The following is a 17,256-nucleotide window of genomic DNA, read 5'->3' as shown; positions in this document are numbered from 1 at the left end:
GTAAAAAAAAATCTTTTGATAACTATACATGTTTGGATAGGAATGAATTACTTTACATAAAAAAAAGATGAAAGAATAAAAAAAAATAATAGTGAAACAAGATATGTGGGAAGAAGAATAGGGAAGATGCATTGAATTAGAAAAAAAAGAAAAGATAATGAAATGACATTAATAACGGGGAATGAAAAGAAAGGCATAATTACATAAAATTAAAAATAGAAAAAAATGAAAAAGTTAGGATGGATTACATCCCATCATGCCATGAGAGGACAGAGTCGTAGTTATTATAATTTGAACGCAGGGGTCAGTTGGGGGGAAAAGAAAAGGAGTGGGTCAGTAAAAATTATATTTAAAAAGAATTGTATAAATTATTGGGAAAATAAAGAAACTGCAAGTAAAAGGAAGAAAATAATTTTGCTGATACGAGACCTGCCAAAGGGAACAATATTTTTTTTTCTTATCATAATGTAAATATTCAAATTAAATAGGATAGAATAACATAGACTATGTTTGTTTCGAAATTTCTTATTAAAAATAATTATACAGCTATAGTAGAGATATGTTTTATTTATGCTAATTACATTTGGAAAAATTATAAGATTTACATAATTCAAAATATATTTGCGTATCTTAAAAAGTAATTAATTAAAATTTTTTTCTTTCTTTTAATAACGTCATAAAGCATTTTTTTAAACATTAATTACAGAATTAACAAACATATTTTAATTAAAAAATTCTTTAAATATCGATATTTTTAATAATAAAATTAATTAAACAATTGAATAGATATACTTGGTAAGTTAACTATATGAAAACGTTATTAATTTTAAATTCTTATAGTTTTATGTATCACGAATAATAATTACTTAAAAATGGACAATTTTCCACCGTGGTATTTTGTGGTTACATAAGACGCAAGTAGATTCTAATGAGATTTTACTACTATTTTTCTCACTTTGTGTGTTATAATATTTATTATTCGATAACATAAATTTATATTTGAGATTATATCCTTGAGAAAAATATTAACTTTTGTATCTGAAAGAAAAAATAAAATCGTATTTTCGTACAATATTAGGTAATGCTTTATTAAGATTTTTAGCTCATTTCTGAATATTTTGATGTCGCGTCTGCTTTTTTAATAGAATACTAATTAAAAAATAAGTAAGCTCAAATCACTGTTTAGAAATCAAATATAAATTATATTTTTGGCTGTAATTAAACAAGATAAATTAAAATTTTTAAATTGTGCTTATCTAAAATACGAACATTTATTTGGTAACAGGCATGTTTACATAAATTTAACGTAACATAACTTAACGTTTTATAAAAAGAGAAAAATTTTCATTATGACAGTTTTTTAATAGTACTTAAAGAAGTAACAATATTGAAACTTTTAGGTATTATCGAGATAAAGGTAATTAATTGTTAAGCTTATATTGGAACATATACATTACATTCATGCGAGTAATTATTAGACGTAATTCCTCGTAATAAATAAGTTAAGCAACAACAGTATATTTATATATTACTGAATATTTAGGATTAATAACTTGAATAACAAAAATACCAGAAGAGATTTATATAAATTAAGTTCTGCTGATAACTATCTGTACAGATTTTTTAATACATATATATTCTTGCACTCAGTTATTGGCAGATTCTTGTACCGCACCTTCTGCCTCTGGAGGTCTTTCTTTGCTGAAAAATAAAAAGAAATCGATAATTAATTTTCAAAAAATAAATAAATAAAAAAATGTATATTTATTTCTAATAAAAAGTCATTCGGTATAAAAGTAAACTTCGATGTATAATAGGAAAGCTAGACCTAGAGGAGAACATTTATCGTGTATTTTTTTATAATTTGTTACCGCTAGAGTTAGCGTAACGGTAACGTGTGTAACTATGCAAATATCAGATATTGTAACGGGCGGACTGAAAACATTTCACACTAATGCGTGCCAAACGGCGATCAAATTTATGCGGAAGGTTAGAAGCGATTTGTCCTAAAAACCGAACTGTCTTTTTCCGTAACGAAATGCTAAACGTTATATCAGGTTAATAATAAAGTTTAACATATTTATTTTTGATGGTGTTTGAATCGCATAATTTTCATTACTTGCATCGCTACAAAAATTTCAGCCGTCATATTGATATCAGTATAGATTTCCGATATGAAAAAATTGTAAAAATCAAACGAAAAAATCGATTTTGAAAATAATTTTTATAAATAACACCACTAAGATATTTTCCCAGATGTCCCGATGTAAAATATAATTCCAAAAATTCTAAACGTTGTTAAAAAATCCAGGTTTTTTTTTTTTTAATGTTCCCATAGTTCGTATTTCTAATTTTTATCTTATCATTCCTAGGATGGTAGTTCTGCGATTGCGGTATTATTCAAACAGATTTTCTTCTGTTATCGGGATTATTAAAATGTTATCCTTCATATAAAATGTAATTTTTTTTTACAGTAGCTAATACCTAATTTCCCTCTTTTCGCTTTTAGTTGTTTTAGAGGTGCGGTAGAAATACAATGTCCTCATTTGAATTTACCGAGAAAGATAACTCGAAAAAGAATGCGGTACGATATTTTCAGCTATGCGGAATTCTACATCGGGAAAAGGAAGTGATGTCACAAGCATTCCACTGTCCACACTGGAATGCTTGTGACATCACTTCACACGTTGTAAGAACTGCAGTACTACACGCATAATCTCGCTTCATACTCGCTTTTAAAAAATGATCTTAACTCGTCTATCCTGGAGGATTTATAATCCCTCTTGACCTGCAGAACCAGATCCTAGTTGAAGCGTGAGAATGATCGTCAACGATCTTACATTTTCCCATAAATTACTACTCTGGTCCGGAAATTCTTCTGATTGAACTACATCTGTTGAGATGTTTCAGGGGCAATATTACAAAAAAACGATTGTTAAATCGTTTTTAAATCCTAAGGCTGACATGTCTTTTTCTAAGACATGTCAGCCTTAGAAAAAGGATCCCCTTCTGAATTCCATCCATTAGTGTATTTTCTACTACTTTCTTCTTAATTGGCAGGGATCCGTTACTCAGATCCGTTATACTGGTCCTGCTATAATATATTATCTTTAGTTACCCATGTTATTGTAGCCTCACTGCTTACAAGAAAGTTTTGGTAACATTGTTAAAATTAATTTTTGCCCCGATTTCCTTAGTTTTTTAACAAAATTTAGTACTTTCTAGAGAATTCTGCTTCTTCAGAACGTATTTTTATAAGGTTTGATTTAAAACCTAGTTTAAAATATCGAAATTATTGAGTCGTACCGTCTCGGTCACAGAGTCACTGATATATAATTTTTATGTAATTTTATTCTATGTCTGTAATTAAAGAATAAAATACGTTCTTATGAAGCTATGAGCTCTCCGAAAGTAGTAAAAGTGGAAGAAAAAAAAGCTGCGGGTTCTAGAGATTAGTTTTATAACTAATTATGTTCTGCTACTAAGATGGAATTTCTCTAAAAAAAACATCTGTTAACGATAGTATAAAATAATTTTATAATTTTTATTACCTGTTGATGCAACGGTATAAGTTGATTACTCCTGTGTACTGGCAGGATAATTGTTCATTCAAGTCATTTTCTACTCCTGGAAAAAATATTTCAATTATTATAATTTAAATTAACTTTTTGTATCGGTTATTATTTATTAATTACACAAAAATTTAATCGGCCGATCGGTATGACTATTAATGTTGTGATGTACGCGATTCATTTTGATGATCCCAAATGAACAAAATCCCATTATGGACAAATGATTAAATCGTAGTTACCTTGTATAACGTGGGGAATTTTAACAGCATATATTAACATGGGATTATTAATATATTATTCATTCGGTTAAAAATAAAGAATTTTATTCTTAAAATGTTTTTACCTACCAAATATATTAATTTGTTAGAACTTCTTTCGTTTTTTTAAAAATAATTTATTGTTTTATATAAATTTCAAATTTATAATATTTTGTTTTTGCTAAACAAATTATTAATAACCGGTCGGTTATTAGAAAAGCATGTAATGAATAATCTTAATTAATTTTTTGGAAAATAATTTTTATTATCATTATTTTATAAGAGTTCACGTTTCAATATCCGTTTTTTTCGAACTGTAATAAACTTTTTCTTTGAAAAAGGGACACCATTTTTACACTTTCTGAATCGTGGTCTACCATCTGTATACTTTTGTATATATATATTTTTTTTCTACATATCCTGGAGTCCCTGTTTCAAGCAAATGTTTAATTATGACGTGATTAGGAATACTGGAAAGCTTCGCTCACAACATTGCCTGGTTCTACTGACGGGATCGTTGCCAGAACTTTTTTGGTACCGCCTTATTTTTTTCTTTTTCTGTTTAGCCTCTGGAAGCACCGTCAGGTATTCAGAGGATGAATGAGGATGATGTGTATGAATGTAAATGTAGTGTAGTCTTGTACAGTCTCAGGTCGACCGTTTCTGAGATGTGTGGTTAATTGAAACCCAACCACCAAAGAACACCGGTATCCACGATCTAGTATTCAAATCCGTATAAAAGTAACTGCCTTTACTAGAATTTGAACCTTAGAACTCTCGACTTCCAAATCAGCTGATTTGCGGAGACGCGTTCACCACTGGCTCAACCCGGTACGTTATTTGGTATTGCCTGCCAGAACTTATTTGACAGCGTTATACATAGTGCCCCAGATTTGGTGTCCGGTGGAAAACATCATTATCGCAATAAGGATGATTTTAAGAAAAGAAAATTGTAAACTTGAAAAAACATGAATGATTTAATAAAATATGAACTTAAGTTATTTTGAATTAATCTTAAAAGAAGAATATTCTTTGATCACCTTCATGACTTGATGAGTTATCACCATACGACTGATAAAGGAGCTGTAAAGAAGCTCCGAAAAGATCTTCTTGAAAAAATTTCACGTATTACGAAAGTAAATTATTTTTAATGGAATAATTGCAATCATTATTTTAATTATCACCTTTTTTTAATATCACAACAAATTTGTACCTAAGTTTACATAATTTATTTTAAGCAAATAAAAATAATTCAAGATTTATTTAGATATATATATTGTAAAAATTACAAACAAGTTTTTTTTAATTTAAATCAAAAGAGTCAGGTTTGGTTATTTCGGGCGTGTAATGGAAAGCTATTTCAACCGTATGCATTGTAATAATGCGCCTTTTAAATGTCAATATGAATTACACTGGGCTCTACTAGGCAGTAATTCCCGATGTCAAAAATAAATGGAAATTTCTTTTTTCTTTGCTGTTGACCAAAGCTACATTTTCGTTCCTTAAATTTAAATTACATTTGTCGCATTATATTTTTGCCTATTAGTTTGAAGCTGGACTAATAATCAGTTTGCTTTATAATCAAGGTAGATCATTTCAAGAGCGATATTATTTTATTATAAAATCATATTTATGCTAATCTATACGATTGCATTTCATTATTTTCTTGAAAATACTAAAGAAAAGCTAAGGAAAATTACTCTTTTTTTTACAAAATCTAACACTCCAGTAACTATATTTTCTCATTTGAGAAAAGGTTATCTAGTCTTCACCCAATTTAAGTGTTCTTGAAGAGTAGTTTTCCAATTTTAGGTCATTTTTCATGTAATAGTTATTGCAGTCAGAAATAATAATAATTTTTTTTTTTAATAAAAAAAAGTTTATGAAAGTTTTAATACGTTGAATAAAAAGATGTGTGAAACATTTACAATAATAATCATCATTAGGTCGTTACAAACCGAATTATTAAGCTTCAGAGTTATCGGAACTGATGTAACATGACTAATATTATAACTATGTGAAATTTTTGTTCATTTTGTAATTCAAACTGCTTGTCATAAATGAGCCTATGTGTTATGTAAATTATATTTCATATTTTGTATTAGTTACAACAACATTTATTTCAGCTAAATAAATTAAGTAAATTTCTAATTTACGTTTGAAGCGCAATTCGTACAAGTACTTCAATTTTAACGAAAAATTATTTTAAATAATCCTGTAAAATAAAAAAATAATAGTTCTAGAGTATTTTTGATATTTGACCATTGAGGTCACGGCTATGAGCTGTTACGTTATCAGTAACGTTGACCTATCTATATTAGTTACTTAAGAGTTAATAATGCTCCCAATCACATTCTGACCCCCAATTGTAAATCCCGTTATTTATTTATTTATAGGAGATGAATTTTGAAAAAATTCAAGTCTGACCTGGCGTCAAACAAGAGCATCTTGGATGAAAAGCAGAGACACTACCAACGGTGACCTCCATTTACTTTACCAGAACTATAAGTTTCATTAGAGGGTATCGTAAATTGTTGTTAAATCGAGAAATATTGAGTTGTGCGTTTAACTGTATCTTTAATTACCCTATATTGGATTTTCAACCGATCGCGATGCAGTATTTTCTCCCACCACGTGTTTCCTACAATAAATCAGAATATAACGTTTTCGCGGTTTTTATTCGAACGTGTCATTTTATGCTGGATGATCATTGTAACGGTCGTTTCAAATGTATAGTATTATGTGAACGGTCATGGCTTGATTTTTTTGCTATTCAGCATTACCAACCGTCAGATTTGAAATTATCAAACCGTTGACAAAATAAAAAATGTTTATAACAAAATTCGTTCGGTTTGAATCTAAAATAAAATAACATCGAAATCAGTTCGATTATTCTTGAGGTGGCAAGCTTAAAAACAGGATAATTTTTTTAATTATATTTTTTTTTATCTCTACAGTCGCTGAAATGACTGAAAAAAAAACTTCAACACGAATTCGTTAACGTACAACCGCGGAGCCGTTTAAATAATTGAAATTAGTAAATCAGTTCTCGAGATAAATAGAAGAAAAAGGTAAGAAAGAAGGAAAATTATTTCTAAGAAAAAGTGAAAAAGAAAGTACTATATCGATTAGATCACGTGATAAAAAGAAAGGAATTATGTAGAGTCGTAAAGGAAGGATTAATGGATAAGGAAAGGAAAATATCAGAAGAAAATTACAGGTTCGAGGAAACAAACGAGAAGCAAAAAATAAAAGGGAACTGAGATGGGCTTTTTTTTAAATCCACTTTCAAACTGAACATATCTTTCGATGAAGTGACTAAGTTACTTTAAATTAAGAGTAAAATTTATCATAAATGTTTGTAGCTAAGATGAGTTTGTGTCAAAATAAAAATAAAAAAAACGCGAGCGTTTGACATACGGAATAGTTTAGAAGATAGAATCTACTCTAAAAATGTTTTTACCACTAAAGCCACAATTTTAGGACTTGCACCTAACCTAAAAAACGAGAAGTTGCTTTCTGTAGATCCCCGTTTCTACAGATCAGGAAACAGATTGCGATGAGTTAGGTTTATTTTGAGTTTTAACTTGTGTAAAATTCCGTTTAATGTTGCCGGTGCAGAAAATGCTCTTCTGAAATACCATCGCGGCGAATATAAATTCAGTTTTAAATATGTATAATATTTAAAACGCCTATATTTAAAAATATAGGTATATTTAAATAAGTTTTAATTTTAATATGAATGTTTCTACAATTTTTTTGTTAAGTAAGACATGTCATTTTATTTTTTTTTTAAATAACGCTTGACAGATGGCCATCAAAACGATCTGCGCACTCTTGTAATCTTAATCGAAAATTTTCCTTAACTTTTCGTAACGTGGCAGATGTAATGAATGCAACTTCTTGAATTTTTTATTTTAGTTCTGCTAACCTTTGCGATTGAACAGCTTGCTCTTGAGTAAACCCCAAAAAAAACTTCGCATACGGACAAATCAAAAAATCTAACAGGCCAAACAATGATCTCATTTCTAGATATGATATAGTTCGGAAGGAGTTTTCTTGAAGCAGAAATAGACACTCAAACAGTATAACTTACAGCACCTTATGCTAGAATCAGGTAATTTGTTGATATCGAACAAATTCTCGCATTAAAAATGTTGTGACCATGTTTGTGTTAACGAGCTGCAGTAACAATTGTATCGTTAATGATGTCACATGACGAAAGCGCACACACACTGTGACCTTCAGACTACGCAACGGTTTCTCATGTAACCGAATGGGTTTTCAGCTCTCTAATATCGACTATTCTGTTACGCAGCCATTCAAGTGAAAATGAGCTTTAGTTGATGTAAATATATGGTGGGTTAAATCTTCATCACCATCCAAACGCTGCTACATTTCTTGATAAAAATTCATGCCGCAAATAAATCAGCATTTTTTGATTACTGAACAATTTGAATCTTTTAGGGAGTCCTTATGTAAGATTCGTCGAATCGATATTTCATTGATATTCAGTGCTATTACATGTTTAACGACAGAACCTTTGGACTACATGTTACGGCAGTTCCACCTCTATCAATGTTTTCTGGTGTTCTAACACTTTTTGCTGAACCTTTATGTTTTAAATTTAATATAGACCCGGTTTTCTCAAACTTTTTAACTCGTAAGTTAATCGCAAGACTCGACGGTACCCGCCCGTGACGCGGAATATTAAACCTATTGCGAAATAATCTTCGTACAGTTGTCATGGAATCATAATTCTTATAAAACGATTTAATACAAAAAGATCGACGCGCATCTGACCGTTCTTCCATGTTTACTAATTGGTATTAAATGATTGACAATATATCATCATGTTCAGCCCTTCATCCAAAGATCAAAAGAATTACATAGCTTTTAATTCTTCTCACTTCACTCAGTAGCGAGAAGAATATTGAGCGACAACTATATCGGCGCTCAAAATTTAGCGGCCAAAACATCTATTTATTTGTATCTGTATGGTCTGCTAGCCATACTTATGACCATTTCGGAGATGATGTTTCTTGATCGGCTGCTTAAAATTCTTTAACTGCTAGTCGAATTACTCTCGATCATTGCCGCGATTAATAATTCTTCCCGGTTTGCAAATAATCCCAAACAATAGACTATAAAATCGTGAACGATGAAAATTTCTTTTTGCGCAAAGTTGGAATTAATTTGTTTGCAAGTGCGTAATTCAATGAGTGCAATGTATTTTTTTTTTTTTAATTCAAAGAATTCACATTTATCAATCAATACTACTTTATTATACTGTAATGAAAATTTAGTTTCGTCAAAAGGAAATTTATTAGATCAAAATCAAAAGATAATTAAGTCCTATTAGAAAGATAAGATGGTTTACTTTAAGTAAATTTGTAAGTACTTTCAGATTATAAAATATATTACAGGAAACAGTTCTTGAATTTATGGCAGTCGTATATTGTTTTTATTGTTACACATAATTATAAATACGTCTGTAAATACTTGAGTAAAATCATGTAGGCCGAATCTATAATTTTTCTTGAGGGAAACATTATTATGTTTCCTTCTATATTTTTATTTCTTAAACATAACTAATAACTGTGCATCAGTTACTTATAATGTTGGCAACGTTCCCGCATTTTGGTAGAATTATCTCGTATTTCAAACCAATGTCTCTCTTCTTTCTAGCCAGGAAGGCTGAACACTAAATGTCCCATATTTCTTAAAAGTGTTCAGAAAATGCAGTACGTTTTCCATAAGATATACATGTGTACAACTGCAAAAAAAAATGAATGTCAGATATGATTTAGTAACAAGTAAATAATGCCAGACGAAAAATTCACGGTGACGTTATAAAAATGAAAATAAACACATTCATCAAAGAAAGGAGATGAGCGTAATAAAATATTAATACTATAGAAAAATTAAATTTTCATAATATTTTATTATTAGTACGAATACCAGCACCGAAATTTTACTGTTGTTATGTACTAAGAGCTTTTTTTTGTTCATTCTTAAAACGAATTTATTTTGGCCGTATTGTGCCACACCGGAATAATTGAAATACAATCTTTGTGGCTACAAACTAGTTGTAACTTACAGCGTTATTTTGCCGACTACGCATCAGATGTTTAGCTAAAGAAACGTTTAAAATACATAACTTATAGCGACTAAAACTGGTTCTATATATGATTTTATTCTACGTAAAAGGATGTAAAACAATATTAATATTACTATTCTAAATTGGCAGTTATAATACGGAACGAGTTACAGTAAAATCCATATAAATAAAAATGCAAATGTTCGTTTGTTCAAAATCTTAAATCTCCGAAAGTTCTTCACCGATTGCTTTGAAATTTTGTTACAAGTTGCATTCGAATACGAGCGTGTTTTTATATACCTACTATTTATATATCTAAGATCTCACATCTGTGATAGGTAAAAACATGTTTTTTTTTTTTAAAAACAGCCTTATTTGTTGTACGTAAAAGCAATACACTCTATACTAAATATTTTACGGTTCCATTTCAAATGTTTCCGATATGTATGTCCGATATAAACTAAAAAACTACTGGCCGATTTACGCGCGGGAAAAAGGGAGAAAGGGAAAAATCGAAAAGGAAAGAACGGGAAATTGAAAAAAGAGAAAAGGTGAAAACGGGAAAAGGAGAAAAAAGAAAAGGGAAAGGGAAATAAGGGGAAAATAAATTGATGAATGAAAGGGAAAGGGAAGGAACTGGGGAAAAGGGAATATCGTAACAATGAAAGTGGGAAAATGGGGAAAGGGTAAAAGAGAAAGGTAAATTTTGTGAAGTTTCGTAATGTTCATTTTGTTATCCTTTTATCAAACTTTCAATTGTGTTCATTTAATCTACATATACTCTTAAATCTAGCAATAGCGAAGCATTGCCTGGTCTGCTAATAACATAATATTTATTCACTTTTTTCGATAGCAAACTATTATAAAAACATCAGTATAAAACCCGTTTTAATATTAGAGACGGGTAAAGTAATTCGTACGTTCACTTAAAGTTTTTGATAGTTAATTCTGTATTTAAACAAAGTTCGGCGTCGCAAAAGCATAATACGTACATGATGACCGATAAAATATTAAAACAATAATTTATGGAGTATTTTTACATGATATAGGAGTTCAAAGGCCTATGTCATATAGTCCTTTACATGATATAGGGGTTTATGTTAAGAAGTTTTTTAACAATACTTTTTGGAAAAGTTCTAGGATGCCAAAAGATACAATTAATCCTGCAGTGTATCTGGAAACGAAAAGCAGCTGTTGTATTTTCCGAACATTTATACAAACTATATTTTAAGTGTTAAATTTTCTGACAATCAATTGCCAAAATATATAGAAAAATTGGTTTTAACTAGGAAATTCAGTTTACAAAACTAAAATTTTTATGTTGTTCCGATTTTGCTTCATTTACAAGGAAAATGTTCGTAAGTATCTGTTTGCGATTTAGTTCTATTAAAACGTTAAGAATTCTTACATCCTTCGAGCAAGTCGGTCCCTTTTTTTGAGTGTGGATGGTATTTGCTGTTTTTAGTGACTTCGTGTTATTCTTTCAAGCTCATCCGTGTCCGCTTCATAACTCCAAATGAGAATATAATCGACGGTTACGAAGAATGTATGTCTCTAGTGAGTGTACGTAAGTTTTGAATATCGTTTTAATTTTTTGTTTAGAAATTGCGAACTTAATTTGTTTATGCTCATTGAGATTTTCTCTACGTGTAAGGTTTTGTGTATATCCGTATATCCATTTATTCAGATCAAACTGTATGCATACGTCATACGATAATACCGATCAACCATCTTCGTTGAGAGTACTATATGTTTAATATATTTACTAAGTATATATGTATAAAGATAAGTGTGAAGAATACAGAACAATTAGTTTAACTAGTCATGCATCAAAAATCTTAACTAGAATTTTATACAGAAGAATTGAGAGGAGAGTGGAAGAAGTGTTAGGAGAAGACCAATTTGGTTTCAGGAAAAGTATAGGGACAAGGGAAGCAATTTTAGGCCTCAGATTAATAGTAGAAGGAAGATTAAAGAAAAACAAACCAACATACTTGGCGTTTATAGACCTAGAAAAGGCTTTCGATAACGTAGACTGGAATAAAATGTTCAGCATTTTAAAAAAATTAGGGTTCAAATACAGAGATAGAAGAACAATTGCTAACATGTACAGGAACCAAACAGCAACAATAACAATTGAAGAACATAAGAAAGAAGCCCTAATAAGAAAGGGAGTCCGACAAGGATGTTCCCTATCGCCGTTACTTTTTAATCTTTACATGGAACTAGCAGTTAATGATGTTAAAGAACAATTTAGATTCGGAGTAACAGTACAAGGTGAAAAGATAAAGATGCTACGATTTGCTGATGATATAGTAATTCTAGCCGAGAGTAAAAAGGATTTAGAAGAAACAATGAACGGCATAGATGAAGTCCTACGCAAGAACTATCGCATGAAAATAAACAAGAACAAAACAGAAGTAATGAAATGTAGTAGAAATAACAAAGATGGACCACTTAATGTGAAAATAGGAGGAGAAAAGATTATGGAGGTAGAAGAATTTTGTTATTTGGGAAGTAAAATTACTAAAGATGGACGAAGCAGGAGCGATATAAAATGCCGAATAGCACAAGCTAAACGAGCCTTCAGTAAGAAATATAATTTGTTTACATCAAAAATGAATTTAAATGTCAGGAAAAGATTTTTGAAAGTGTATGTTTGGAGTGTCGCTTTATATGGAAGTGAAACTTGGACAATCGGAGTATCTGAGAAGAAAAGATTAGAAGCTTTTGAAATGTGGTGCTATAGGAGAATGTTAAAAATCAGATGGGTGGATAAAGTGACAAATGAAGAGGTATTGCGGCAAATAGATGAAGAAAGTAGCATTTGGAAAAATATAGTTAAAAGAAGAGACAGACTTATAGGCCACATACTAAGGCATCCTGGAATAGTCGCTTTAATATTGGAAGGACAGGTAGAATGGAAAAATTGTGTAGGCAGGCCACGTTTGGTGTATGTAAAACAAATTGTTGGGGATGTAGGATGTAGAGGGTATACTGAAATGAAACGACTAGCACTAGATAGGGAATCTTGGAGAGCTGCATCAAACCAGTCAAATGACTGAAGACAAAACAAAATATGTATAAAAAAGGAGTCCGTTTCCAAAAGCGAGTTTGCATTTTAAATCAAAAATGTGTTCCCTCCGATCTACGTGAAAAGATTAGAATAGAGAGTAAAAGTCTATAAAACAAATTATAATCTTTTTAAAAGATATTTTATTAGAAAAGACCCGTCGTTCGTATAATTTTTCAATTTAAACTTTATATATATATATATATATATATATATATATATATATATATATATATAGACAACAAATATTTTATTTTATAAATTTTCAAGTAACACAAACATTTTATAATATTACAATATTATCATATAAAAAACAAAATACCGAAACGTCGTGCTATTATTTTTTGAGTTTATTTTTTTCTTTTATATAATAATATTGTAATATTAAAAAAATGGTCGTGTTACCTGAAGATTTATAAAGTAAAATATTTGTGGACTATTACAACAAACCAAGAAGTTTTCATTTATGATTATGATATATAAATGTATAGGGTGGAGCAGAGGAAACGCATGTTTTTCACTACTGAATAAATTCGGTTGTTTTAATTACTCAAAAAAAAAAGTTGTACATGAAATAATAATATCTATATTGCATGTTTGAAATCAACATACCTTGATTAGGTTCGGAAAATAATGTCAGTAAGATGACGTCCTTCTTGTCGGACGCAAATTAGGTGCCACTCCTCAAAGCTCTGCACGGCTTTCTCCAACATTTCATTCGACACAGCTTCAATTTCTTGACGAATGGAAATTTTCAGGTCTTCGATCGTGTGTCGCTTGTTCACGTACACTCTTGATTTCAGATAACCCCACAAAAAGAAGTCACAAATCGATAGATCGGGACAAAATGGGGGCCATGAAACATCGCCGAATCATGAAATGACATGTCCAGGAAACTTTGTCGAACCGCTTCAATCGATGCTATGAGCTGTGGCAGTATCCTGTTGGAACTACATTTTTCTCGTGTTCACCCGATGCCTTTCCAGTTCTGGACGCAGGAAGTTGTTTAATATGTCGATGTAGCGCGCTGATGTCACTGTAACTGTGGTTCCCACACCTCTTCAAAAAAGTAAGGACCAACAATCCGTTTTTTTTTTTTTTTTTTACCTCCGGGTCCGCACTCAAGCATTTCATTCCGCAGAGGATGATATGAATGATCAATGAACAATCCGTATCTTGGAGACACCGCACCACACTGTTAATTTTGAGTTGTGGAGAGGTTTTTGATATAGTTCACACGGGTTCTCCGACGTCCAATACCGACAGTTCTGTACATTAACATAGTTATCCAGATGGAAATGGGCTTCGTCACTCATCTTTATTAGGGCGTTTGTATCTTCCGTAAGAATAGCGTTCATTATGCCACAAAATTCTTTGAATTGCACAAATACCCTTTTAGTTAGTTGCAGGACGATCGTTATTTTGGATGGGTGAAATTTGAGATCACCGTGTAAGATGCGATGAAGCGAACGACCCAGCGCTACAGTCTGTCGCTTAGCAGATCGTTTCGGACTAGCTAAAACTACCCTTCTCATTCTGTTTACGTTTTCCGGAGTTCGGACGGAACGGAGTCGTTTATGGAAGGAAGACCATCTACATGGTACTGTGGAGACTAGTTTCCAACATAGATTTCATATTAATTTTTGGTGTGACATTATTTATGAATGAAGTCTGGACAATTTGTTTTCAATGAAAACCTTACGATGCATATGTTTTATTTCTTGAAAAATAATTTTCTGGCTCTTTTGAAGGATGTGGTTTCACAGACTAGAATGCAAATGATTTTCCAGCACGATTGTGCAACGCCACATTTTTCTTTAGTAGCTAGACATCACTTGAATGCTAATTTCTTAAACCGAATTGGACGTGATGGACCAATCGATCGACCACCGCGATTACCTTGACATAACGCCACTAGATTACATCATTTGGGGCCATATGAAAACGATAGTATACGAACAAAAAGTTAATAATAAAGATGTGTTACTCATTAAAATACGAAATTCTACTGAATTTTTACGAAACAATCCTGAGATGATACGGAAAGCTTACGGAAATATTTTACGTCGGGTAAAGTGCTCTGTACATTGTGACGGAAGGAATTTCGAACGATTACTGTAACTGAGTTTGCTATTCTGTTACCATTTATCGTTTGATGCATTTTATTTATTTGTTTTGATATAGCAACAGTGTTTATTAGATACAGAAAGAATAATACGATTTTCTGTCCATTTTTCGTCTGTTTCGCTTCAATAAAAGACCGATTTTTAAGTTTTTATTTCGTTTTTTTGGCTGTATTTACATTTGTTTTCTCAGAATTAAATTCTCTACAAGTTTTTTTAACTAAATCTTCTGCATTTATTAGTCCTTTGACAAAGCCAAAGCTATTGTATTACAAACCTTAAAAAAAATACTTGTTTTACGACACTGAATTTTGTGTTTTACGTCATATATCTTAAAAGCTACTGGAGTTACAGTCCTGAGACCTGTTTTATTGTATTTTCCTGCTCAAATTACATATGAACCCACCAACTTTGCTGCTAATTTGGGGCCCAAAAATTACAGTAGGGCTTCTTTTTATTAGAAGAGCTGAAATCGGGGTGAAAGTTTTCGCTAGCCGTAACTCGAAAACAAGGCGTTTCTAGACCTACGTTTAAATGCGTATTTTTCATCATTTTCACTAGCAGAACATGTCCTGAGAGTTTATCCGTTTCTTCGTGGGATACTTTGTGTATAAATTCAATAGCCTTCATTCAACACTGACTCTTCATTCCTGAATACTAGGGAAGGTAAAGTTATGTGCATAGTCATTTATTACAACCTTAACAGAAAAATTAATCATAAATTACCCTGATTATTAAGCTTTAAGTATTTGGTAAGGAGTGAAAACCCGAATAACGACAGTATTTATTTTTTTTTATTTTTGAAGACTTGGCCGTTTGAAATTTTTCGTTTTATCTCTTTAGAGATGAAAAAATAATTATTGAATAAATTATTGATTATTAACGAACTTCAAGGAGCTGGAGAGGAATTTAAAAATAATTATTTAATTATTTATTGATAGAAAAAATACCGGAACAGTTTTCAGAATTTTGTTAAATAACAGTTGATGGTTTATCATACTGTCAGTTTCGTGTTAGTATTTCACATATTATGTATTTATTAATAATTTTATATTAATAAGTTTTGGCTGTAATACTATTACGTTTCAACCAATAAATATTATTTCTGAATTTGAGATATTAAATTTAAAAAAAAGCAATATTAAATATCCTATATTTAAAATCTTTACCAAAGTATGAGCATTTTACAGTTTTTATTTATTTTTTTTATAAGAGATTACTAATCTACTTTTGAAATAAAATTTAAAAAATACGCGATTCGATGAAAATATCTTTCTATAAAAACAAGTTTTTTTTAAAAAAAACGAAACTTAAATTAATATATCGATGATCGCTAAATTATATAATATTTTTAATAGCATTTTTGTCATATATGAAATTTGAGTGAATTTGTAGTCGAGACGTTATTATTTGTCTAACTTGGTTCTGCTACTTATATCTTGCGGTTGAAAATACTATCGACAGTTCTCTTCCTGTCACATCTTATATTATTTGCTCTCTGGACGAGGAATTGTTTTAGAAGAATAAAATAACATTTTAAACCTTCCCCCTTCCCATCGATTTACTCCAACAGAAAATACCGTTTATTTCAATTTTCTTTATAAGCCGACTATAATATTTTCTTTATAAAAAAATATATAAAATATAAGTGCAATTATATTTATACTAATATTACGATTATAATTAATCGGATTATAACAATTTTAATTTCATATAATCCAATTTTATAGCGTAGGGCAGATAAAAAAATTAATTTTCTGATCTTAAAATTAAATCATCACCTGATAAGTGATAGTGCTTAAGTTTAAATGTTATTAGTTTTCATTGATGTAATAAATAATTATTATGATTTAAGAAAATATGTCATCTTTCTTTTTTATTAGCTTATGTTTAATTCATATAACTCGGCTTCAACCAGAACATGTCTCGTTATGCCTAAAAGAGATAAGTACATTTCCGTTAAATATTTCTTATTAAATGCATTCAATTGAAAGACCGGTCTGTATTAATCGCATTTAACTTCTTTTTTTCGAATATTTTTTCGAGTTACTAAGACTTCAATTCAGTAGTAAAATTCAGAAAAACATTCGTTAGGATAGAAAATAGCCATGTTCTATTATTAATCTACATC

General features: G+C 30.4%; 1 protein-coding gene across 1 annotated transcript in view; it reads right to left on the bottom strand.

Moving 5' to 3' along the window:
* Positions 1–1,253: 1,253 nt before the first annotated feature.
* LOC142322894 (uncharacterized) overlaps positions 1,254–17,256 on the bottom strand; it is a 193,484-nt gene continuing 177,481 nt past the window's right edge. Inside the window, exons 4-5 of the mRNA XM_075361986.1 lie at positions 3,552–3,627; positions 1,254–1,701 (exon numbers count right to left, since the gene is read on the bottom strand). Coding sequence (XP_075218101.1) covers positions 1,647–1,701; positions 3,552–3,627 — 131 coding nt within the window. The 3' untranslated portion in view covers positions 1,254–1,646. The remainder of the gene's footprint in view (positions 1,702–3,551; positions 3,628–17,256) is intronic.

Source organism: Lycorma delicatula, chromosome 4 (assembly GCF_047948215.1).
Source record: "Lycorma delicatula isolate Av1 chromosome 4, ASM4794821v1, whole genome shotgun sequence".
NCBI classification, from domain to species: domain Eukaryota; kingdom Metazoa; phylum Arthropoda; class Insecta; order Hemiptera; family Fulgoridae; genus Lycorma; species Lycorma delicatula.
This window is presented reverse-complemented; position numbering and strand designations above follow the sequence as displayed.